Raw genomic sequence first — 27215 nt, forward strand, 5'->3', positions numbered from 1 at the left:
TAGTTATGCACATGGCAAATGGCTCCCTGGATGAAATTCTGGCAGCCAGCTGACTCTCTGGTTAGAACTCATCGTGTGCCCATAAAGAGCTGTGACTAGTTGGGCTGCTATCCCTTACTGGCCCAGGCAAAGAGCCCAAGACATTTGAAAAAAAGGTTAGACCTTTCTGTTCTGGCAGATGGATGGTGTTGTCTGGAAGTGGGTTCTCAGTAAAACAGATGGATAGGGAGGAAGGTGAGGTTGCGATCTTCCAGGCAGTTGCCCCCAGTAAGGAGCAAATGGTACCCTCCAATGATATCATTCCCCATGTCCTTCCTGCTAATTTTGACGCTTTGGAAAAAAATGGGCCTCCTGCTCGCACCCATTTGCCCAACCCAACCTTATTATTTTAAGGACCAATTATTTATTTTCATATGATGGGTGATCTGCTAAATGTTTTGGCTTTCTATCCTCTCTATTACAGGGTGAACTCGTGATTATGTGTGAGCTGGGCGTCCTCCCTAATTACTTGCCCCTCTACTAAAACAAACTCGGTGGCACCTCATAATATCCAAGCCCCTAACCGGGATTTGAACCGAGAGCTTATGACATAGAGGCAGGGGCTCTATCCACTAGATCTGCCCATCATCTTGAACACTGGGTTTAGAATTTAAACATCAGTTTCCTCAGGAGTCAGGCACAAGGAAATAGCTCATATTAGTTGAAGTATATTACAGACCAAAAAGAAAATTCAGGATAAAGTCTGAAGCCAAATGAGAGTTTGTATGAGTTCTGACCAAAGAAGAAAGAAAAACAGAAAATGTTAAAACACTCAGAAGGTGTAGAGGAAGTTAAAAAGTTTGACTATTTCCAGAACTGATTTTGAGCTGCATGAAATCAATCAATGTTTTTCTTTTACATGCAGATAATGTTTGACTTGCTTGACTTTCCATCACTGCCTGCGTTTACTTCCAATTTCTAGAAGCTGCATTACTTTGCCTTTATATGAAAGAGGTTTAGGATAGGAATATATTTGAAGCATAGTACAAGTTGTGGAATACCTTTCCACTCAAAAATGCATGTATTTCTCTGTTTCAACACTGGACTAGCCCATTTGATCTGGCTCTGGATCATGCAAAAGAGCAAACAGGTCAACCCCAATGCACATGATTTGGCAAAAACTGTGGCCACATGACGTTTAGGTTCAATGTAAAAAAAGATGAAACAGAGTAGTACAGGTTAAGGGTAGCTTATAAATCAAAGAAACAGCAAATTACAAAGAGATAAAAAAAGGGACCACACCCTAATTAAAGGAAAGCTGAAATAAATTGTAGCTAAACACACAATGGAAGCATATCAGACGTCATCAGCTCAGGTTAAGGTGCATGGTAGGGATGGAAGAGGATGGAGAATGGTTGGGAGGAGGCATGCCTGCTGACTAGCACAGGGTAGCAAGACAATGGTGGAGCCTGTTCCTCCAGCGTCCACAGTACGTTGTGTAAACAAACTACTCATTGTTGGGCGGCAGCTGGTATCCCCCCCTAACAATGACATACCCAGCCATGATCCATGTTGTCGAGGGATCATACAACAGCTGAGGGGCCCCTTAATAACACGTGCACAAGTCCTAACATCTGTCTAAGGCAACTGTGTGGTATGCATGAAAATGATCTGAAATCGATACCAAACAGGATTTCCCATTCCAGGTTGGAACCCTAACTTTGGATCAAATGCAGATCTTCAACTTGCACTGTGTTAGGAGCAATCACTTGATTTTCATTTTGGCTGAACTGGAGGCTAGTGACCAGAAGTGGAAGTTACTTGGTGGGGTATCACTCCTAGCTGTCTTGCAAATACAGCACAAAAGGAATTCCAGGGAAAGGAGGATGGAACATGGGATCTTAGGTAAACTGACAGGAAATTCCCCTACTTAAAATTATTGAATATGTGGTGACTCTGGGTCCATTATCAGGGGTAGGGAGGTGTTTGGAGAGGGTCCCTATTGTTTGAATTACAGATCAGTAATGCTCCCTAGCCCTGGGAAGCACAGGCACATTTCAGCTGCTGTGTGGAACTCGCTTACTGGCTGGATAACAGCTTGAGTTCTCAGCTACATTGGGCTCTGCAAATCTTGTGCCTCTGGTGACAGACGTGTTCCAGCTGGCCAGTGTTGGAAGGTTTGAGCTAGAGGGAGAGGCTGAATAGGCTGGGGCCGTTTTCCCTGGAGCCTCGGAGGCTGAGGGATGACTTTATAGAGGTTTACAAAATCATTAGATTCCCTACAGTATGGAAACAGGCCCTTCAGGCCAACCAGTTCACACCGACCCTCTGAAGAGTAACCCACCTAGACCCATTTCCCTTTGACTAATGCACCTAACACTATGAGCAATTTAGCATGGCCAATTCACCTGACCTGCACATCTTTGGAGTGTGGGAGGAAACCGGATCATCCGGAGGAAACCCAGGCAGACACAGGGAGAATGTGCAAACTCCACACAGGCTGGACTCGAACCGGGGACACTGGCACTGTGAGGCAGCAGTGCTAACCACTGAGCCACCGTGCCGCCCCCACAACGGGAAGAATTGGATAGCTTTTTTTTAAGTGAGGCTGTAGGGCAATAATTGCAGAAAATTACAGACTGATCAACCTGACCTCGGTCATGGGTAAGATCCTGGAACCCATTGTGAAGGATGAGATTTCTGAATACTTGAAAGTGTATGGTGAAATAGGGCAAAGTCAGCATGGTTTCAGCAAGGGATATCATGCCTGATAAACCTGCTAGAATTCTTTGAGGACGTAATGAGCAGGTTATACCAAGGAGAGCCAATGGATGTTATCTACCTGGACTTCCAGAAGGCTTTTGACAAGGTGCTGCACAGGAGGCTACTGAGTAAGATAAGGGCCCATGGTGTTAAAGGCAAGCTGCTAGCATGATAGAAGCTTGGCTGTCTGGCAAAAAGCAGGGACTGGAGATAAAAGGGTCTTTCTCAGGATGGCAGCTGGTGTTCCGCAAAGCTCAGTATTGGGACCACAACTTTTCACTTTATATAATAATGATCAAGATAAAGGAACCAAGGGCATTCGACTAAGTTTGCAGACAATACATAGATAGGCAGAGGGACAGGTAACATTGAGGAGGCAGGGAGGCTGCAGAAGGATTTGGATAGGTTAGGAGAATGGGCAAAGAAGTGGCAGATGGAGCACAATGTGGGAAAGTGTGAGGTTATGCAGTTTGGTAGAAGGAATACAGGCATGGATTATTTTCTAAATGGGGAGAAACTTCAGAAGTTTGAAGTGCAAAGATACTTGGGAGTTCTCGTCCAGGATTTTCTGAAGGTAAACTTGCAGGTCAAGTCAGTAGATAGGAAGGCAAATGTAATGATATCATGAGGGACATGGATAAATAAACATTGCCTGGGGTGGGGGAGTCCAGAACTATAGGACATAGGTTTAAGGTGAGAAGGGAAAAATTTAAAGAGGACCTAAGGGGCAACATTTTCAAGCAAAGGGTGGTGTGTGTATGGAATGAGCTGCCAGGGAAGTGGTGGAGGCTGGTACAATTATAACATTTAAAAGGCATCTAGATGGGCATATGAATAGGAAGGGTTTAGAAGGAGATGGGCCAAGTACTGGGAAATGGGACTAGGATATCTGGTCATCATGGTCAAGTTGGATCGAAGAGTCTGTTTCTGAGCTATACATCTCTGACTCTATGATACACCTGTAAAACTGAGCATTTCAATGTCAATTATTCACCCTCTATCCCTCAGTCTCCTGGGGATGTTTCTTTTCTCCATGTGATCTATTTCCAGCTTCTTAATTTAGGATTCAGATTTCCTTTCTATTTTATTCCTAGCAAAATAAAACTACTATTAAAAAGAACTCCGGCTGCCTATAACTCTGTCCCTGTAGTAATCTCCAGCGCCACCCAATGGAAAGATAAATTAACATCACTATTTGCCACTAGAAACTCTTAGCAGTCATACAGTAAAACAGCCTTGATTCTCTATTGTCACAATTTTTCAAAATAGATTTTAAGAATCCTCTTAAAAACACAGGACACATGAACAATTATTGTATGGAAGTAGATTCTGACTTTGTTACTCTAGTAACAAAGGAGAGGTAAGAGCAAATTGGCAAGTTGTTTTAGATAGAATCAAGCAGCATATGAGGAGGTTATTTCTTCTGATGCAAGGAAATGTGGTCATCAATTTGCATACAGCAAGCTCACAAAGAAAACAATGAGATGGTTAGCACATTTTAATTCTGTTGTCTCAGGGAAACATATAATCTTTCCTACTCCATTCGTAACAAATGCTGAAAGAAGTGTAGAAGTATTAAAAAAGCAGCCTCATGTGATGCTGAAACATGTTCACCCAGTTGAGTAATTCCACTGCGCTGAACAGTTGGTTGACTAAATGGTAACATTCTAGCCTTTTAGTTAGACATTATGGTTGATCCCCAACTTAAACAACACATCACAGCTTTGCGGCATAAGGAGTGAGATGAGATACCATGGTATATGATTTGAAACATGCATTTTAACAGGTGGCTGGGAGAAGCCACAACATAATTTGGAAAAATACACTTTCAAGTAACTATATTTATATTAGTTGCTACATTTTAGTGCACAACAATACAGTTGGCTGTCCAGAGCTTTTTCCATTCTAAAGCATGATACTAACATAGGAGTTGACTCCCAGTCCATGCTGATCACAGCACAATGGCTGTAGACATGTCAAAATGGGCCTCAGTGGAAAATTAGGTCACGTGCCTTGCCGCTGGGTACTACTCAATGAACCCTACCGGCTTTCTCTTACTGATGCTTCAGGCCTCAAACCAGCAATTATGCAGAGAAACTTGGACTTATGTCCAAGTGGAGTAGTGGACAAGCAGGAGGCTGGAAGAACACAGCAAGACAGGCAACTTCAGGAGGTGGAGAGGTCTGACATTTTGGGTATAACCTTTCTTCAGGACTGGGGGTGGGGTAGGGTGAGCTGCAGATAAAGAGAAGGGAGGTAAGGGTTATGAGTGGGAGAGGAGCAGAGTGGTGAAGTGGTGATAGGTGAATCCAGGTGGTAGGTATACGACCTTGTAGGTTGATAGGAGGAATGAATCTGGTTGATAGCTAGAAGGAGGGATCAGTTCGAGAGATGGAAAAGAGGAGGCGGGAGTTGGAAAGGGAGCCAAGGGATGGGTGGGAGGGTTATTTGAAATTGAGGAAGTCAATGTTGAGTCCTCTGGGGCTGTAGGCTGCCCAGGCGGAAAATGAGATGCTGGTAGTGACCTTAAAGTAGTGTGGTTAAGTGAAAATCTTGGTTTAGATTGTTACCCTTGATGCAAAGTTACTTAAGCAGGGATAAATGAATTGGGAAGCAGTAAACATTAACTAAAAAAGAGAAAATGACTGACAGTCTGACTGTTAGACCAACAGAGAAAAACTGATTTAAAGAACGAAAGGCTTGTATTTACATAATCCCTTTCATGGCTGCAGGACACCCTAAAGCACATTAGTGTCAATTAAATACTTTTGTAGTTGCTTTTGATGTAAGCCATGTCTGAAGCTCTTAATATGTTCAATGCGCTGATATTTCCTCCCAGTTCATCATCACATTATTATCTGTGAATCCTTCTGTGTATATATATCTTGGAAAAATATACACTAGTAATTGCAACCTCTGCCCTGATATTGTAAAAGAAGCTATTCAAATACAAATGTTTCAGTTTCTCATATTATTGCTTCTCAATCCTGGTTTTTCCCACACCTGAATATTTGTCAATATATTTGGCAAGATAAAAGGCTATTGTTCAAAAGTACTTCCTCTCCACACATAAAGTGCCTCCTGTAGCTATATAATGTATCATCATGCTCATAATTAGTAAGGGGATGGGAAAAAAAAACGTTTTCTCTGTAAAAGTCTCTGTAATAAAAATGAACAGTTATATTTTTGGCAGTGCAGCCTCCCAAATGATTAACGAGAACTGAGTGAATCTGTTTCTAAAAAGGCCTTGTACATTCTACCCACGTAGATCAATTCTATTTACGTTGAGCTTGGTCGTGCTGACAGGAACGTGCTGTACAGTCTGAGCTTATCTGGATTGTTATCTACACTTCCCAGTAAGAGAAGAAAAAACATCTGCTACAGGAACAGTCCTCTGGCACTGATCAAATAATGAGAGAAAACCTAATGCATTCCATTAATTTCTGAGCCAATCAACAACATAAGCCAATTCAATCATACAATTTTGTTGCCGAACAAAGTCTGTCATTTTAATATTAAAGAAGGTTTAGGTCAGAAATCCTTGCACAATCCTTGCTCATTTCCTGATCTGATTCCTGCTGCTAATCAGATAGGCTGAATAGAAACCTGGTGCTTTGCTGTGACAAAGACAGATCAGACAGTAGGCCAACATATAGGTGAAAAGCAAGAGCTCCAAATATTGGACACAACAAAATGGAAGGAAAGATAGGTACTGATGAACAATTTATTGATCCAAAATATTTTTTAATTCCACAGATGCTGTCCGACCTGCTGCCTATTTCCAGCACTTTTTGTATACATTTTATTAGTGATGATAAAATAAACTCAAAGTGTGGTGAGCATGTGAAAATCACTACCACAGTGAGTGGCCAAAGCAAATAGTATCTCAACTCGTTCAAGGGGAAATTTGCATAGAGCATTAACAATAGCATTGTGGTGTGTATCTGTGCGATAAAGTCAATGCAAGGCTATATGAGATTAGCATAAGATGCTGGGTACAGATCTTTACACATGAAACATTCTGTGAATTTCAAAAGATTACAATTAGATTTTTCTGAGGTTAATAGCTGTTACAGGGAAATCCCATAATGGGATAAAGAAAGTATTGTTCTATACATTTTATGGACTCTGATTGTTGCCCATGGCCCTCTGTTCAGATGCAGGTGTTGGGTAGGAAGGTTTGAGCAACTGCCCAAAGTCAACTCCAGCCCTATTACAAGCAAATTTCAGTTTATGTGCAATTGTAGCATTTACTACTGTCTCCCAGGATCTCAAAGCTGAGCAGCATGCAGCAAGGAATGTTGCTGAACAAAGAGACCTTGGAGTGCAGGTCCATAGCTCCTTGAAAATGGAGTCGCAGGTATATAGGATAGTGAAGAAGGCGTTTGATATGCTTTCTTTTATTGGTCAGAGTATTGAGTACAGGAGTTGGGAGGTCATGTTGCGGCTGTACAGGACATTGGTTAGGCCACTGTTGGAATATTGCGTGCAATTCTGGTCTCCTTTCTATCAGAAAGATGTTGCGAAACTTGAAAGGGTTCAGAAAAGATTTACAAGGATGTTGCCAGGGTTGGAGGACTTGAGCTACAGGGAGAGGCTAAACAGGCTGGGGCTGTTTTCCCTGGAGTGTCAGAGGCTGAGGGGTGACCTTATATAGGTTTACAAAATTATAAGGAGCATGGATTGGGTAAATAGGCAAAATCTTTTCTCTGGGGTTGGGGAGTCCAGAACTAGAGGGCATAGGTTTAGGGTGAGAGGGGAAAGATATAAAAGAGACCTAAGGAGCAACCTTTTCACACAGATGGTGGTACGGGTATGGAATGAACTGCCTGAGGATGTGGTGGAGGCTGATACAATTGCAACATTTAAGAGGCATTTGGATGGGTAGATGAATAGGAAGGGTTTGGAGGGATATGGGCCGGGTGCTGGCAGGTGGGACTAGATTGGGTTAGGATACCTGGTCGGCATGGACGGGTTGGATCGAAGCGTCTGTTTCCATGCTGTACACCTCTATGACTCTAAATTGAAGAAGTTCTTTTCATTTGTCAAAACGTGTTGTTCAAAATGTCAATTGGTGTATTTAATGAGCCTGATGACTGCATGCATCTTAATGTATCTACACTGAACAAACTTTCAGATGTTAGATAGCTTTTCTCAGTAAGGACGTTTTATGATCCTTATAATTATACTTTTTAATCTCTAAAAAGTTGTAGAATGAGATTAGGATATGAAAATAATGATTCTTTTGTAATACTCTGGATTAAGGTCATAGGAACATGTCACCTCCAAGTCATATGCCACCCTTTCACTGTTGCCAGATCAATATCAGAGATACACATCCAAACTGCACTAGTGATGACGCAATTTGGAGATGGCTGTGTTCCCAATGGTACTGCAGTCTATGTCTTGCTCGCTGCCAGAGGTTGCAGGGAGTTATACTGCTGATAGCCAGTTAGGGATGAATCAAACTGGACTCAGTTTTGCCTCAATTTGGATTTATTCACAAAATGAAATGTTATGAGTACATCCCTCTGAACTCAAATGTGCCACAGTGTGTGTAAGTATCTCAAGTGACACCCTGATCAATGCCCTCCACCTGCTTATAGTTAACTATAATTAACACGGGGAAGCAGGTGGCCATTTAACCATGGTGAGTAAATCGTGTACATGTTGTGCCAAGTTGGTCATTTCATTAAATTAACATTGAAATAAGTGTCAGTCGTATGTTCCTAAATTCATACTAAAATGTAAAATGATAATAATCCACACTTACCCATGATCCTTAAGAACAGTAGGCGCAAGCTGCAGTATAGCCCTGATGACTTTCAATCCATCTGCACCACCATCTAAGGCATCATAGTCTTCATACCTGCAAGTATTCAGGTAAAGAAGCTGCTTTAACAAACTCCTGGATATTCCCCTTATAATTTCATTGACTCTCTTCTTACTGTGAACAACATCATGCTAATTTTCTCACTAACTTTCTTAAGTGCCTGGTGCTCTCAGCAATTTCTTGGTTAGAGTCACAGAAATGTACAGCGCGGAAGCAGATTCTTTGGTCCAACTTGTTCATACTGACCAGATATTCTACATTAATCTCTTCCCATTTGCCAGCATTTGGCCCACATCCCCCAATATTCTTCCTATTCATCTAACCATCCAAATGCCTCTTAAATGTTGCAATTGTATCAGCCTCCACCTCATCCTCTGGCAGTTCACTCCATACCCGTACCACCCTCTGTGTGAAAAAGTTGCCCATTAGGTCCCTTTTTTCCCCTCTTACCTTAAACCTGTGCCTCTAGTTCTGAACTCCCTCACCCTGGGGAAAAAAGACCTTGACTATTCACTCTATCCATAAACTTCTGTAAGGTCACCCCTCAGCCTCCAACACCCCAGGGAAAACAGCCCCAGCCTATCCAGGCTCTCCCTATAGCTCAAATCCTCCAATCCCGGCAACAAACTTGTACTTCTTTTCTGAATGCTTTCAGGTTTCACAATATTTTTCTTATATCAGGCAGACCAGAGTTGAACGCAGTATTCCAAAAGTGGCCTAACCAATGTCCTGTACAGCCGCAACATGACCACCCAACTCCTATACCATGTCTATTCGTGACTTTGATTTCAAGAAACTATGAACCTGCACCCCAAGATCTCTTTGTTCAGCAACACTCCTAGGACCTTACCATTAAATGTATAAGTCCTTCCCTGATTTGCCTTTCCAAAATGAAGCACTTTAGATTTATCTAAATTGAACTTCATCTGTCACTCCTCTGCCCATTTGCCTATCTGATCAGGGTCCTGTTGTATTCTGAGGAAACCTTCTTCGCTGCACACTACACCTCCAATTTTGGTGTGATCTGGAAACTTACTAACCACATTTCCTAAATTCACATCCAAATTATTCATATAAATGACAAAAAGCAGTGGACCCAGCACTGATCCTTACACCACATGCCTCCAGTCCAAAAAGCAATCCTCCACCACCATCCTCTGTCTCCTACCTTCGAGTCAATTTTGTATCCAAAAAGCTAGTTTCCTGTATTCCATGTGATCTAACCTTGCTAACCAGTCTACCATGTGGAACCTTGCCAAACACCTGACCGAAGTCCACATAGACAACGTCCACTGTTCTGCCTTCATCAATCCTCTTCGTCACTTCTTCAACTAACTCAATCAAGTTAGTGAAACATGATTTCCCACGCACAAAGCCATGCTGACTATCCTTAATCAGTCTTTACCTTTCCAAATACAAGCAAATCCTGTCCCTCAGAATCCCCTCCAACAACTTACCCACCACTGGTGTCAGACTCACTGGTCTATAGTTCCCTGGCTTTTCCTTACCACCTTTCTTAAACAATGGCACCACGTTAGTCAACCTCCAGTCTTCTGGCACCTCTTTCTGCAGCTATCAATGATACAAAAATTTCAGCAAGGGGCCCAGCAATCACTTCCCTAGCTTTTCATAAAGTTCTAGGCTACACCTGATCAGGCCAATACACAGAATAATCTATTCATTGGCCTCAAGAAGCTCAGCATCCACAAAGAAGATGAACACAAGCAACTCTGGGGAGGTAACAATTACTCACCTCTCTCAATTTTGAGATGTCAGGCTTCTGTTTATTTTCTGAGTACACAACATCATCATCACATAACATCATCATCAAATAACATTTACATATGGGTAACATCCTGCCTGCAGATCTTGCAGTGCAGTGGGTAGCATCTCTGTCTGTAGACCAGAAGCTCTGGGTTTAGGTTCCATTCTAAGACTTGATGGTCAAGGAAATGACAATGTGGCCAAACAGATTGAGTAACAATCTGCAAATCCTCCCAGCACATATCAATTGCAGGCAGTAAGATTTCTGGTCAGCCATGTGATGGAAATTACACTGCATCCATTACTCTCACTATCCAAAGCTTCAACCTACAATGTGTATGTTACCACAACAATTGAGAATTCAAATCACTAATAGATCAGCCCATGATCTCATTGAATAGCAAAGCAGGCCTGAGTGGGCAAATGACCTACTTCTGCTCCAATTCTATATGTTCCTACATACATATCAACCGTTACCCTCCCACACAAGGGTCTATTATTATAGAATGTCTTATATAATTAGACATTAGCTCATCAATTATAGAATCCCTATAGTATAGATAGCGGCCCATTGAGTCTGCACCGAATCTCTAAAGAACATCCCGTCCACCCCTATCCCCGTAACCCCGCATTTCGCATGGCAAATCCACATCTTTTGACTGTGGGAGGAAATCAGAGCACCTGACAATACAGTCAGACACACAGAAAGTCACCCAATGTTGGAAGTGAACCTGAGTCCCTGGCACTGTGAGGCAGCACTGCAAAACCAATGCAAAACTGTGCTGCCTGTAGATGTCAGTTTGTTCTAAATGTACCTAATTAGATGGAATTAAGCAAACATCATCCAATTGGGAAAGAAGCTTTTATTGTAGTATATTGGACTGAATTGGAACCCAGATAGATTTTGAGAGGAGTCAAAGAGTGTGGTGCTGGAAAAGCTTATGCTTGAACGATTCTCCTGCTCCTCGGACGCTGCCTGACCGCTGCATTTTTCCAGCACTACACTCTTTAACTGTGATCTGCAGCATCTGCAGTCCTCACTTTCTCCTAGATTTTGAGAGAAAAAGAAGAAACAATTCTGATCCTCATTCCATGGCATGAAAAGAATGGTGCTTCAACGGGGTGTAGAGGTAGTATGGAGAATATGTTTTGTTCAATTTACCTGAGAATGTCAGGGATTAGCCCAGACATATCTTCATGAAACACGTATGGAGGGTTACTGACAATAACATCCACTGATCCACAGATCCGTGCCAGCTTCTGGGAATCTGTGTGATAGAAATTCTGGTCAGGACAGGTTTGACAATGAAACAAGCTTCTATTAATCAAAGAATTTTAGAAAAGCACAGAAATCTTTTCAAGTTGTTGTTTTGGCCTTCCAACCAGTACAAAGATTTGAATAAACTGCATTAAGAAGCCATTCATCCTTCAACTGAATTGCAGCCAAATCCATCCCATTTCATTCACAAGATTGAAGGGGAAAAAAGTAAAATGGTAAACAATATTTTAGTTGGTACGCACCCAGGAGAATGTATATTTAAAGTAAAATTGAAGTTGTCAGTTAGGTGGAATCGTTGATTTGTTTTTAGAAAGGCACAATTTAATGATAAGGATTCTCTCTTGCTCACTGCCTGATTAATTTTCAGGGAAGCACCATTTTGCAGCTGTGTCTCATCCAGCAATGTATTTGAGAACTGGCTGATATAACACTTCTTTTTCTAACATCTTGAAATGCAGCAAAGAGCTTGATACAGTCCATGGTTTTTGTAGTTCAGGGACTGTGTATAAATGCAATATGCTTCCAATCAGTTTGTCAATAACCTTAGAGATAGGTTAGTTCAGTTAGCTTCATGGCTCGTTTACAATACCAGCATAGCTTCAATTCCTGCATCAGCTGAGGTTACCATGAGGAACTCTCCTTCTCAACTTCTTCTGTTGTGTGAAGTGTTGGAACTCTCAGGTTAAACCACCACCAGTCATCTCTCTCTGATGACAAAGTAGTCCTCTAGAACTATGGCAACTTAATTATCTTAGTCACTGAGTGGGAAAATAAGGCAATCTTTAGCTACTGGAGTTGCAAAGTCTGACAGGGGATAAAAATGTCCTTTTGGATAATATCTGACATTGACACAGGCTGAAACAAATTGCTCGCAGATCTTTGGCAACTGTGATTAGCTTCCAATCTCATATTTGATTTATCACCAAGACTGCTTCTTTCCACTTCCACTTTATTATTATCTGTTCTCTGTCTCAACTCAACCAATATTGAAACCTTCAATCGTGCTTCTATTATGTCTAGAATGAACTACTCCAAAGCAATTCTGAATATTTCATCCTCCTTGAGCTAACCCAAAGACCACATGCCATACCTCACCTCAGACAAAGCCCTGATCTTCTGCCACCACTGAGCACATGAACACTGGCTCCTTGTCTAGCAAGTCTCAAGCTACTTTTGCCCCTCCTAACTCTGGAACTCTTCCAATCCCACTATACTTTGGGAAATCTGCATCTATTACCACTTTGCCATCAGTGGTAACTGCCTAAGCTCTAGAACAGTCTTCCTAAATCTCCCTACTTGTCAATCTTCCTATTTGGAACTCATTAAAATCTTGACTAAACTTCACTAAGCAGGAGTATATGTTAGGGTGGGGCCAGAGCAGGGTTGATGTCTGACTATATGCTTGCTTGGTTAGACAATGTGCACTTCATGTAACTTCACAGTACCCAAGCCCATGTAATTTTAACTTGCATGCCTCACTTTGCAGCCCTTCAGGCAGCAGGCCATTTGGCTCCTCAAGTGTGCTCTGCCATTTCACACGATTATGGCTGATCTGATTGCAGCATTAACTTCACTTTCCTGCCTGTCCCTCATTTCTCACAGATCAAAAATGTGTCTAACTCAGCCTCAAATATATTCTATCTTCCACTGCCCAAGGACAAAGAGAATTCCAAACATTAAGAGCCCTCTAAAAGAAGAAATTTCTCCTAATCTTAGTCTTAAATGGGAGATTCTTTATTTTTAAACTGTGTTAGCTCGGTCTAGATTGCCTTATGAGGGGAAACATCCTCTCAATTTTGATCCTACTGAGCCCCTCAGAATCTTGTATGTTTCAATGTTATCATCCTTCATTCTTCTGAACTCCAATGGCCAGCTTTCTCAACTTTTTCTCAACCTTTCACTCCAGGATTGAACTACTTACAAAGAAGGTATATCCCTCTTTAATTAAAGAAATCAAAACTGTATACAGACTTACTGAAGTCCTGTACATTGATAGGAAGAACTCTAGAATTATTTAACCTCATGTCCCTGCCATGAAGGCCAACATTGCACCTGACTTCCTAATTATTTGCAATAGTTCCATGCTTTTTTTTGAAATCATAAGCTTTTGCAGCGCTGCTCCTTCATTAGGTAATTTCAAATAAACCAGTTGGACTATAATCTGGTATCTCGTGACTTCTGACTTTTTCTACAAAAAAAAAGCATGCAACTATAGCAAATAATTGGGAAGTCAGGTGCAATGTTGGCCTTCATGGCAAGGGACACCAAGTTAAATAAGTCGAGAGTTCTTCCTATCAATGTACAGGACTTCAGTAAGTCAGTATACAGTTTTGATCTCTTTAATTAGTGAGGGATATACTTGCTTTGCAAGCAGTTAAATCCTGGAGTGAAAGGTTGAAATCACAAGCTTTTGCAGTGCTGCTCCTTTATTAGGGGAGAAAGTGAGGTCTGCAGATGCTGGAGATCAAAGTTGAAACTTTATTGCTGGAACAGCACAGCAGGTCAGGCAGCATCCAGGGAACAGGAGGTTCAGACGTTTCGGGCACAGGCCCTTCTTCAGGAATGAGCAGAGAGTGTTCAGCAGGAGAAGATAAAAGGTAGGGAGGAGGGACTTGGAGGAGGGGAGTTGGAAATGTGATAGGTGGAAAGAGGTCAAGGTGAGGGTGATAGGTCGGAGTAGGATGGAGGCGGAGAGGTCAAGAAGAAGACTGCAGGTCAGGAAGGCGGTGCCGGGCTGGAGGGATCCGGCTGAGACAAGGTGGGGGGAGGGGGGATGAAGAAACTGGTGAAGTCCAAGTTCATCCCCTGCGGTTGGAGGGTTCCCAGTCGGAAGATAAGACGCTCCTCCTCCGACCGTCGGGTTGTTGTGGTTTGGCGGTGGATGAGTCCAATGACCTGCATATCCTCGGTGGAGTGGGAGGGGGAGTTGAAATGCTGTGCCACAGGTTGGTTGGGTTGGTTCGTCCGGGTGGCCCAGAGGTGCTCTCTGAATCGCTCCGCAAGTAGGCGGCCTGTCTCCCCAATATAGAGGAGGCCACACCGGCTGCAGCGGATGCAGTAGATGATGTGGGTGGAGGTGCAGGTGAATCTGTGGCGGATATGGAAGTTTCCCTTGGGGCCTTGGAGAGAAGTGAGGGGGGAGGTGTGGGCGCAAGTGTTGCACCTCCTGCGGTTGCAAGGGAAGGTGCCGGGAGTGGTGGTTGGGTCGGTGGGGGGTGTGGATCTGACAAGGGAGTCGCGGAGGGAGTGGTCTCTACGGAAAGCTGATAGGGGAGGGGAGGGAAATATATCCTTGGTGCTGGGGTCTGTTTGGAGGTGGCGGAAGTGGCGGCGGATGATGCGCTGTACATGGAGATTGGTGGGGTGGTAGGTGAGGACCAGTGGGGTAGGTAGGTGAGGACCAGGGAACCTCCTGTTCCCTGGATGCTGCCTGACCTGCTGTGCTGTTCCAGCAATAAAGTTTCAACTGCTCCTTTATTAGGTGATTTCAAATAAACCTACTGAACTATAACCTGGTGCCGTGTGACTTCTGACTTTGTCCACCCCAGTCCAGCAGCTCCAAATCATATTTTCTTATGAATCATAAAAAATAACACAGATACCATTGCATGTCAACGTTCTATAGTCCCTCTCAGTTCAGCTTCTCTATTCTTCTTGTCAAATGTTGCAACTTCCCACATTACATGGCATCTGTCAATTAAATGTCCACTCACTTAATATCTATATTCCTTTGCAAATTCTTTACATTCTCCTCACAACTCATTTACCTGTCTATTTTGGTATCATTAAAAATCCAACTCTCATTACAAATTGTATTTATAATTAATAATAAAAATACAGTAACCATATATTTTACTCAAGGATATGTTTGACAAAAATCATTTTTCCTGTGCTAACGTCTGACACACTGCTAACATTAAAAAGTTTTTACAGCAAAGGAATAGATTGTTCGGCCCAACAGATTCATGCCATTCTTTATGATCCACGTGTGCCTTCTACTCCTGTTTATCTAAATTCATCATGCTCCTCCATCACTTCTCATGCACTTCTCTAGTTTTCTCTTAAAAATATCCATATTAATTGCCTCAACAACTCTGTGTGGTAGTGAGTTCCTCATTTAAATCTCAAAGTTCTCTTGAATTCTCCATTGGGAAGCCACTTCCTATTTTTGGTGGCCTCATAGATTGACTTGCGAGAACAACCCACAACCAGATAATTTCCGCATGCCAAACAAAGTAACATAGAATCCATGGTCCGATATACTCTCAAAAATCTGAATCAATTCTCATGTTAGAATATACAAAATTGAAACAGGAGTAGATCATTCATCCCTTCAAGCCTGCCTCCCACTCCCATTCTATACAATCATCGCTGACCTACCCCAGATGGCCTCAACAGTCATTGTGTTTCAGCTCCTCATAGCATTCAAGTCGCCAATATTTTGAAAATCAACTTTGACTTTAAATATTTTCTGTAATCTAACATCCACAAAGCTAAGGGATACAAAATGCTAGGCATTTACTACTCTTTGAGAGAAGAAATTCCTTTGCATCTCAGTTTTCAATGAATGTCCCCTTATTCTGAAACTATGTTCCTTGATTTGACACTCCCACACGTTTGAAAGCAACTTTTCAACATTTACTTTTTAAGTCCCCTCAGAGGCTTGTATGCTTTCCTTGATTCCTCTAAACTTAATGAATAAAGGCCAAACCTGTTTAGCTTTTCTCGATAAACCAACCCAATCACCTCAGAATCAGCCCAACCACTTTCAAACAACTTCCAATGCCAGTAAATCCTTTGTTAAATATAGGAATCAAAACTGTGCACATTACTCCAGATGTGGCAAAGCCTACACTCTGTACAGTTGTAACAAGATGTCAATATTTTTAAACTCCAAACCCCTGACAATAAAGGACAAAATTTCATATGCCGTCTGAATCATTTGCTGAGCTTGCATGCCAACTTTTGGTGTTTCATGAGCAATTATACCCACATCCCTCTGTGATGCACTTTTTTTGAAGAATCTCTCCATTTAACTAAAACTCTGCCTTTTCATTCTTCCTATCAAAATGCATGGCCTCATACTGTCTGACATTAAACTCCACCTGCCCAGCTTTTGCTCACTCACCTTCTTGTAGGTTCCTTAAGTCCTCATCATAAAGTAGCCTCCCAGTTACTTAGGTACATCACATTTTGATCCCTCCTCCAAGCCATTAATATAGATAGTGAATAATTGATGTCCTACGACTGATCCTTATGGCATTCCACTATGAAAAAGACCCATTAGTCCTGACTGCCTGCCTTCTGTACATTAACAGAACTTCAATCCATGATATTGCATTATCCCAAAACCATGAACTCTCATCTTGTGTAATAACTTTACATGTGGCATCTTCTCAAATGCCTTCCAGAAATCCAAATACATTACATCCACGTGTTCCCCTTTATCAATGCTGCTTATATTATCTTCAAAGAACCCCAGCAAATTTGTCAAGCTTGATTTCCTACCACTCTGTGGAATCATGTCAACTCTGTTTGATTGCATTAAACCTTTCTCAATGCACTTAATAAACATTTTCCCAATGATACATATTAGCCTAACTGGCGTATAGATTCATGCTTTCTTCCTTCTTGAACATGGTCGTCACATTAGCAGTTGGAATCCAGCGAATTCAAAAATATTTCAACCAATACCCCCACCACTTCTACAGCCACTTCCCTTAAAATCCTTGGATGCAGGCCATCGGATCTGAATGAATTGTCTGCCTTTAGTCCAGTTAGTTTGCCAAATACTTTGCCCATCTTGACAGAGGCTTTCAAACAAGTCCTTTCCTCCTGTTATCACCTTAATTACATGATATCTTTGGGATGTTTACAGTATCCTCCACTGTGAAAACGGTTGAAAAATATTAAATGAAATTATGTATCATTTCTCCTTTCCCTGTTATCAGTTCTTGAGTTGCATCCTTCAAGGGTCCCACATTCACATTAGCTACTCTCTGTTATATAACCATTGAAGCTCTTGCTGCATGTTTTTAATATTTCCTGTTAATTAACTTTCAATATCAACTTTCACCCTTTGTATTTGCTTTTTAGTCATCCGCTACAGGTTCCCAATCCTCTGGCCTACCACTAGTTTGGAAACTCTCCTTGACTACTGTTATTAACCATGGGTAAAGGCAGTGAAGGGAGCTGAGAAGAGCGTGAAGGGAGCTCGAGGAAGAAAGGCCTCCCAATTCCTGCTCTCTCTTCTTGGTCCAGAACTCCAGCTTCTGTTCTCTCCTTTTCGATCCTTAAAGCAGCTCCTTTGTCTCCTTTGGCCACTAACCCCAGCTCTGCGTCCTCTTCCCTTCCCACTCCAGGGGCTTCCCCATCCTGTGCTGGGAAGCCCCCCCCTTCTCCCCACCAATGAAGCCCAGTTTAAAATCACATGCTTCCCTGAGCAAGTACAGTAATACATTTGCACATGATGTCACACAAAGTGTATGCTTGGACGTTAGTGCTTGGAACTATGCGTTCCTGAATGAGTGTGTATATGTAGTTGCCCAAAGTTGTCGGTGATGCCTTCCTTTATTAATAATACTACTCCACCTCCTCTTCTTTCTGCCTATTTTTTCAAAACATCAAAAAACCTTGACTACTGAGTTCTCAGTCCTCATTGTCTTGCAATCATGTCTGTAATAGTTATCAAATCATCTTATCTCTTCTTGAGCCATCGACTCTCCGTTTTATTACAAATGCTGTTAGCATTCAGATAGAGTCTTAAGCTTTGACTTTTTACCATTATTACTTACTCTAGTTCTAGTTACAATTGTACCCTTCCAATTATAATTTCTGCCCTTCCTGTTGTACTTTAATTATCATTTATCTCTTCACTACTCGGCACTTCAGCTCTCATATAGATCAGCCATGATGTCAGTGAAGGGCAGGGCAGCCTTGATGGGCTGAATGACCAATTCTGCTCCTATGTCTGATGGTCTTATGCTCTCTCATTTCTTTTTGATGTTTCAAACTTCATTTCAATCAGACTCTCCTAACTACAAATTTGTATAAAGCTCTAGCTACAATGTTGGATACATAATACGTTAAGACACTAGTCCCAGTATGGTTCAAATTAAATCCATGTTGAAACTTTATTGCTGGAACAGCACAGCAGGTCAGGCAGCATCCAGGGAACAGGAGATTCGACGTTTCGGGCACAGGCCCTTCTTCAGGAAGGGCTCAAATTAAATCCATTCTAGTGGAACAGCACTCTTTTTCCCCAGTACTAGTGCCGGTGCCCGTGAACTGGAACCAATTTCTCCCCACCAATCTCGGAACTATGCAATTATCTCTCTCTTTTACCCCATGCCAATTTGTACATGGCACACGTAACAATTCTGAGACTTTTTTCCACAGCTTTGTAGCTATCATACAAACCTATTACTAAAACTATCAACATGCTGTCAAAAATACTTACTTAGTCAGCCTTTCCCACATCTAATGAGATTACATGAAATGAACTTTTGTGAAAACAATTATCAGTTAGACTGTTGAGAGAAAGTTTGTTTCAATCATGAGCAACAACCTACAGATACATACTAACGCACATTAAACAACCTATAGTCCTATCTCTGCCAATGTATGTTCTCTAGAGCTTGAGTAATCATCTAAGAAATAGTCCAGTAACTTTGTCATGTTGCCTTCATAACTCCTGTTTGACTCATCTTCAAGCTTGTGCAATCCCTGTTTGGCCAGTTTCTCAAAATCATCTCTCTTTTTTAAACTGTTCATGGGATATGGGCATTACTGGCTGTAATGTCATTTATTACCCAACCCCAGTTGCCCCTGAGAAGGTGTTGGTGTGCTGCCTTCTTGAACTGCTGCTGTCCGTATGCTGTAGGTAGGCCCATAATAGCATTAGGGAGGGAGACCCAGCATTTTGACACAACAGCACTGAAGGAATGGTGATATATTTTGAAGTCTGAAGGGTGAGCAGCTAGCAGGAGAACCCGTAGGTGGTGTTATCATGCATTTGCTGCTCATGTCTTTCGAGATAGTAGCATTCATGGTTTGGAGTGTGTTTTTTAAGAAGCCTTGGTGAATTACTGCAGAATGTCTTGTATATTGTACACATCGCTGCTACTAAGTGTCTGTGGTGTAGGAAGCGAATGTTTATAGAAGTATTACCAATCAAACAGATTGCTTTGCCCTAGATGGTGTCTCGCTTTTCGAGTGTTGCTCAATCTGCACTTATCCAGGCAAGTGGAGAATATTCCACTGACTTGTGCCTTGCAGATGCCAGACAGATTCTTGGAATCAGGTGGTGAGTTACCCTCTAGGAGAAAGTGAGGACTGCAGATGCTGAAGCTCAGAGTCGAGAGTGTAGTGCTGGAAAAGGTCAGGCAGCATCTAAGAAGCAGGAGAATCGATGTTTCAGGCATAAGCCCATCATCAGGAATGTCTGACGTTTCGGGCATAAGCCCTCCTGATGAAGGGCTCATGCACGAAATGTTGATTCTTGTGAGTTACCCTCTGCAGGATTCCCATTCTCTAACCCGTCAAAACCCTCGACTTGTATTTAAAGAGAATAGAATAGCTAAAGTGAATGGTGGTCCCTGGGATGATGAGACTGGGGAGCTAATAGTGAGGAACACAGAAGTGGCAGAGTTACTAAATCAATATTTTACTTCAGGATTCTCAGTGGAGGAAACTACTACTATCCCAATAGTCACAAGTAATACAGAGATTATTGAACAGGAGGAACTCAGAACAATCTTCATCACTAGGGAAAAAGTACTGAGTAAACCATTGGGATTGAAGGCCAAAAGGTTCCCATAGCCTGATGGCTTACATCCTAAAGAAAGTGGCAGCAGAAATAGTGGATCTATTGGTTATAATATTCCAAAACTTCCTGGATGCAGGGAAGGTTCCATTGGATTGGAAAATGTCTAATATAACACCCTTATTTAAAAAGGGAGGGTGGAAGAATGTAGGAAATGACAGGCCTGTTAAGTTGATAAGTGGCATTGGGAAATTGTTCAAATCCACTATTAAGGAAGTAATAAAATGACATTTGGAAAGTCAAAATAAAATCTATCAGAGTCAGCATTCACCCTTTTATGAAGGGTAAATCATGATTGACTAATTTGCTAAAGTTCCTTGAATCCGGGTCTCACACTGCCAGAGACCCGGGTTCAATTCCCGCCTCAGGCAATTATCTGTGTGGAGTTTGCACATTCTCCCCGTGTCTGCGTGGGTTTCCTCCGGGTGCTCCAGTTTCCTCCCACAATCCAAAAATGTGTTCGTTAGGTGAATTGACCATGCTAAATTGCCCGTAATGTTAGGTGAAGGGGTAAATGTAGGGGAATGGGTCTGGGTGGTTTGCTCTTCGAAGGGTTGGTATGGACTTGTTGGGCCGAAGGGCCTGTTTCCACACTGTAAGTAATCTAATCTAATCTAATAACAAGCAATGTGGATACTAGGGATCCTATGGATGTAGGATATCTGGACTTCCAAAAGCTTTTGACAAGGTTAATGTACAAGGGAAGATCATATGGCATTGGAGCAATTTATTAGCTTGGATAATAAATGGCCAATGAAATGAAAGCAGAGTCTTGGGATAAATGGGGTTTTTCTGGTTTACAAGATGTAACTAGTGGAATGCCACAGGACTCGGTCATCAGACTCCAGCTATTTACCTTCTATATGAATGACTTGGATGCGTGACTAGAAAGTACTACAGCCAAATATTTGCTAAATTGTGAGAAAGTAGGTTGCAATGAAGAAATAAGAAATTTACAAATGAATATGGATAGGGCAGCATGGTAGCTCAGTGGTTAGCACTGCTACCTCACAGCACCAGGGACTTGGGTATGATTCCACACTCGGGCGACTGTCTGTGTGGAGCTTGTACATTCTCCCCTGTGTCTGCGTGGGTTTCCTCCGGGTACTTCCTCCCACAGTCCAAAGATGTGTGGGTTAGGTGATTGGCCATGTTAAATTGCCCATACTGTCCAGGAATGTGATTAGTCATGGGAAATGCAAGGATGGAATTCACTATGATAGAGTGCAGTGGATGCTGAGATTTGAAGTAAATTTAAAGAGTAGATAAATTTTTAAGTAGCATTTGGTTGAAGGCCTTTGGTGAGTGGGTAGCAAAGTGGAGTTAGGACTGAGATGAGATTAGCCACGTATTAAATAGCAGATCAGGCTCGAGGTCCTGAGTTGCCTATTCCTGCCCCTAGTTCTGATGTTTCTGATTTAATAGTGGTAATACCATGAATGCAAAGAGGTGTGAATTAGATTCTCTCTTGTTAAAGATGGTCATTTTCTGGTATTTGTGTGGTGTGAATGTTAATGTCGGTTGTCAGCTCAAATCTGGATATTGTTCAAGTCTCGTTGCATTTAGATATGGGATGCTTCAGTATCTGAGGAGTCACCTTGTTGTCTTTTGTTGTCTTTGCTGATTTCCTACCTAGATTGAGCTTCAATCATAGCTCTTCCCTCCCCATTATCCACCACGCTCCATTTTACACTGTTGTGTTCCGAGTATATAATTAATAAATTGAAATCCCAACACTGGGATGGAATGCAATTGTACTGCATCACCACATGGTACAACATCCTTAACAATAAACATAATTTCATGAGCCCTATTAAGTACTTGGTTTATTACAGCAGTATTAAGAACAAATTACAAAATGATCATTATCACACAAACAGAACATCTGATAATGATCCTATTTTTGTTAGTGGCAACTTACTGTGTGAAAATTGGCTACCATGTCTCCTACAGTGATTACAGTTCAAGAGTACATAATTGGCTATACAGTGCTGTGACACATCCTGAAATGCATGTACAAGCTCTCTTTAAGTTTTACTAAGTGTGGTAAACAACTAATGCAAAAAGAAATTAGCACCCAATAAAGCCACAATAACAAAATATGATCAGATCTAGCCTGACATATATAATTGAAAAAATTGCAAAGGAACTGAAAAAGTCCAGAAATGAAAGTAACCCCTTAAGATAATGCCACTGGGAGTTGTTTCTAAGAACCTATAACTCAATCTATTATTACAACACAGAATAACTTGATACTGACCAAGCCACTAAAAGCATGCACTTGATTTATTTGCAACATCTGCACCCACTGACAGCATATGGTCCGAAGGTGCAAGAATCTGTGGAAGGCCTGTGCTGGGAATTTCCAAAATGAATGAACATGAAACTGAACGGTACATTAAACATGCCCACGCAACAGCAGTGCTCTGGGAACTTTAGACCACAGCCCTCAGTTTCCGAGGCTATGCTGACTCTGCAGTGCTGTGCTAAGAGCAGGCAGACTGCCACTCAGGACTTCATGTGTCTAACTGTGGAGCTAAAATATGGCAGTGCCATAGGGTACGCTTAGGGCCTCATTGAAATGTTATTAATAAATTTAAAAAGGCTTCAATGACCAACCAATCATACCCTTTAACTGCATTCTTTCTCACGTAGTTATTGAGCTTCCCAATGAATCCATCTATACTCTTTGCCTCAACTGCTCCACATGGGTGTTAGATCTACATTCCAATCATGCTCGGGTGAAGATGGTCTTCCTGAAATCTTCACTGAATTTATGAGTGACTATATTGTTTTAAGGCCTCTATTCAGACCTTTTCCACAAGTGGAAATAGCTTCTCTATATCTACCTTTTCAAAGCCCTTTTCAAGTGCTCTACCAGGCCTGCTCTGTCTTTACTTTGCTCAAAAGAACCTGAGGTCTTTCCCAAAAACTAAAATCTCTCAGCAACTATATCCAACACCACTTTTTTTTGCATCTTCTTCACTGCTTCTCAATGTTTTTTCCAATATGGACACTAGAACAGCTCCCACTACACCAAGTGTAGGCTAACCAAATACAAGTTTAACATTATTTAACCATCTTTTAATTCAACTGTACATTTTAGCACCCCATCCAGCATCAAAAGTAGCAATGCTGCCCAGAGAACAGTCTCCTCCTAGCATCACCAATAGCTGCTCCTTTAATAGTGAACAGCAGCTGCCTCTCGAGACAAACTCTGTCACATCCTAATAATCTATTCAAGTTAAAAGAGTATATCCTGCTACAAAGCTCAGTCTGCTACCTCTGGAGTTCCAATGAAGCTAGCTCAATCTCACCTTTGCCATTAATGGAAAATGAGGGACAAGAGTATTTTCTTCATGATTGAAAACGCAAGTGAAGAGACACAAAGCTATAACAATAACTTCCTGTATTCTCAGTTTTACATACCTAATATAACATTGAGCTGCAATGCTTGAAGTCTGTGCTGAACACATAACCTGAAAATGCAATCAGAAAAAAACATTAGGAGTATTTCTGGAATTGTACCAGAATGAGCAGAAATTTCCTCCAATATCCGTTAGACCAAAACAATTATCCTCAGTCTCCCTTCCAAACTTTCTTCCCAAATTACCGACTTTCTAAAACCCCTCCCTGACAAAAACTGTTTTGCACACCTGGTGTCATATCTGATTTCTGAATCGAGCTTCCAACTTTGAACTATATGTTCGTGCCACCAATTATCTCCACTTCGTAACACTGCACATAAATGACCACATTTACTCAATTCAATTTTAAACTGGAGTCAAAATGTGCAGTGCTGGAAAAGCACAGCCGGTCAGGAAGCATCCGAGGAGCAGGAGAGTTGACATTTTGAGCATAAGCTCTTCATTAGGAATGTCCTCACTTTCTCCTCCTCAATTTCAAATTGACCAATATGAGATCAAACTTAAAAGGTACATTTTTAACCTCATTATCATCTTATACTATAGCTTGATTTTAGTTATTTGATTGATGAGCAGCTGAATTATAACAATATCTCAAGAAAATAATCTTGTGTTTCATTTTGATAATCAAAATAGAAGGAAATAAGGAGGTTGATGTTTTGAATTGATGGAACATATTAAAAAAGCAACTTCTTTCAGTGTAATGAGTGCTTTCTTTAAAACTGTTATGAATAGAGAGGAAAATAGCTGAGGGATTTTTTTCACGTTGACAAATACAATCAAACAGCAGCAAAGTGGCCGTTTTGAACTTTGAAAGAGATTGGCTCTTGTGTACTGGAGGGTGAAGGTCAGACAGACAGGCCTGGCTTCTGGTTCAGCAGTGTGGAATCTGAACAGCTCCAGGTTCTGCTAATCTGATCTGCAGCAAGTGCCATGTAAGTTCCCAAGTGTCTCCATTCTCTGTCAGTCAGGCCAGGCGATTCCCAAACATGTATGGAGGAGAACTGGACTGAAGGTCTGCCTCAGGGTTCCAGACTGTCTTGAAGATTTTTAAAAAAGATCAATAAAACATAAAACAGCTCTCCAGTCCCATACCCATACTATCCATTCCCAATGGTCCCTCCACCCTCTATAATCCCTCATATCCTCTACGCCAACCTATGCCTCTCTACACCCCATAGTCCTTTATAGCCACTTTGCCAACCTAGTTCCAACTCATGCCAGTCAATGCCCTCCCACCCTCGACTCTTTGCCCTTACAACTACCATGTATTCATGATAGCAGACCTCAGGGTCTATGCTGAGATTCTAAGGTCTAAATACTTCAAAATTTTATTTTGAAAACAACATTCATTCAAAAATACACATTCACTACATTTATATCCCTTTTGCTATATGATTCCTTGTAACGTCAAGCCTTTCATGAAAGTACTTAATGTTTATGATAACAAACAGTGGAATTCATAGTCTCACACAGAGTCTAGGATCAAGAGGAGCTGTCAATTAAACTGAAATTGCAGGTACACCATTAAGATAATGTAAGGTTGCAAAATCTGTTGTGCAGCACATGTCCATTTGATAATGTGATATGATAATGGTAGCCTTCTGACTCCAAGGCTTGACACTCCAGACAGTACAAGTGCAGAACTTAAACATTGTTCAAAGGAGACTAGTAGCTAAACCATTTTCTGTCTTGCACTTGAAATATCCCGTTACCAAGTCACCCTTCATTTACACATGGAGAGTCCTTGTCACTGATCCAGTTCCCTCAGAGGCAGTTCTCATAGTGAGCAGAACTACTGATACTCTTGTTTTATATTTGTCAGCCAGGGTGCCTAGATTAATAGCCCCAACCAGGGAACTCACGCTCCATAAAGTCCACCTGGCTGACCTAGCTACGATCGGTACAGCACTCATCAAAATTAGAATGTGAACAGACTTGAAAAAAACGATATCATTTCATATAGCATTAGAAGTGGGTGCTAATTGACTGGGCCATCATTGGCATGCAAATGCAGCAAGAACAGTTACTGGTCAAACTTAATTCTCAAACCAGCCAAGTAGATTCTGATTAGCCAAGGTTCTGATATAAGATGAAGCAAAGTCTGGCTGTCTCCGTGACCCATTCTTTTGAAGAAGGTGCAATCTACAAATTCCTTTCACCTACATAAATCAGGGTCTAAACATTGTTGCACACAATACACCACTCCGTCAGGATAGCCGAGGATCTTAAATTAGTGTTTGGTATAACTATAACTCAGTCCAGATTATTTAATAAATGACTTCCAATGGCTGAATCACATCTAATAGTGGATATACTTTTCTGAGGCTTGCAAACTCAAAGCTGGTTGATCATGAGTGGTTTTCTGCCATTTGTGAATAGTCAACAGGGCGTATTATTGAAAAGTGTGACTGCATCTGGGAATTGTGAATGATGTCACGGCAATGAAGAGAATCTGGAATCTCAGGAGGGAGAATACCTGTTGAGCTAGTTTTGGCAGAATTATTAAACCTACAGTTTTCTTCAGACTAAACATCCATGAATTGTTAAACAATAAAACGATTCACTATTTTTAAACTGTGTCTCATAATACACAAGGTGAAGTGAGGCAAGGTAGTATTTGTGCTAGGATTCCAAAACATTGCACAAGTTTTCTAGAAATGCCTTGTATTTTCAAGGTGTCAATCATCTTTGGAATCAATCTCCCTTTAATAATTCACAAAACCATTGAAGCAATATGGTGAGATGAGTGGTATTAACTATCCCAAAATGTTCTTACTAACTTTCAAAACCTAACGCTGAATGACTTACTCTTTCAAATTACCAACTACTTGATATTTCCGGCCTTTAGCTTGCTGCATCTCTCGATATGTTGTTGCCATCTCCTATCTTTTACTGCCCTCCTGCTTACTGCTCCTCTGTCTTGCCTCCTTTCCACTCGCTGAGCCCCAATCCACCCCTCTACCTTACTATTTCAGGAAGTGGTGAGTAGCAAGGTTTGCGGTGAGTGGCATTACTTCAGTTGGTAAGGTCCTTTGCCTGATAATAGGTTTGCTTACAGAATGCAGTATTATAATATCTGCTTACTCCCTCACCTACATTTGCTGTGTTCCAGCAGTTTCTGTTTTTATGTGCTCCAGGGTTGGTATTTTCTAATCAGCCTGTTCAGAGATATTATTCTTCACTCTTGGAGCAGGTAGACACGAACTTGGGCCTTTTGACTGAGGAAACTATGGTGAGGATGGGGGTGGTGGGAGGTGGGCTTTCCTCAGTCTGCGCAGGAAGTAGAGATGCTGTTGGGCTTTCTTGGCAAATGTAATCTCTTGTTTCAAAAAGTGGGGAAGAGAG

At 41.6% G+C, this 27215-nt stretch overlaps 1 protein-coding gene across 2 annotated transcripts in view; it reads right to left on the reverse strand.

The window, feature by feature from the left end:
- The window catches only part of hemk1 (HemK methyltransferase family member 1), a 126794-nt gene that overhangs the window by 32490 nt on the left and 67089 nt on the right, over positions 1-27215 (reverse strand). For both annotated transcript variants that reach the window (XM_087994083.1, XM_087994082.1), the window contains 3 exons: positions 23872-23921; positions 11502-11607; positions 8516-8611 (listed from right to left, as the gene is read on the reverse strand). In XM_087994083.1, the coding sequence (XP_087850209.1) occupies positions 8516-8611; positions 11502-11607; positions 23872-23921 (252 nt within the window). The remainder of the gene's footprint in view (positions 1-8515; positions 8612-11501; positions 11608-23871; positions 23922-27215) is intronic.

This window comes from Chiloscyllium plagiosum, unplaced genomic scaffold (genome assembly GCF_037043375.1).
Source record: "Chiloscyllium plagiosum isolate Xiang-an unplaced genomic scaffold, Cpla_swu_hap1 HiC_scaffold_14, whole genome shotgun sequence".
Taxonomy (NCBI): Eukaryota; Metazoa; Chordata; class Chondrichthyes; order Orectolobiformes; family Hemiscylliidae; genus Chiloscyllium; species Chiloscyllium plagiosum.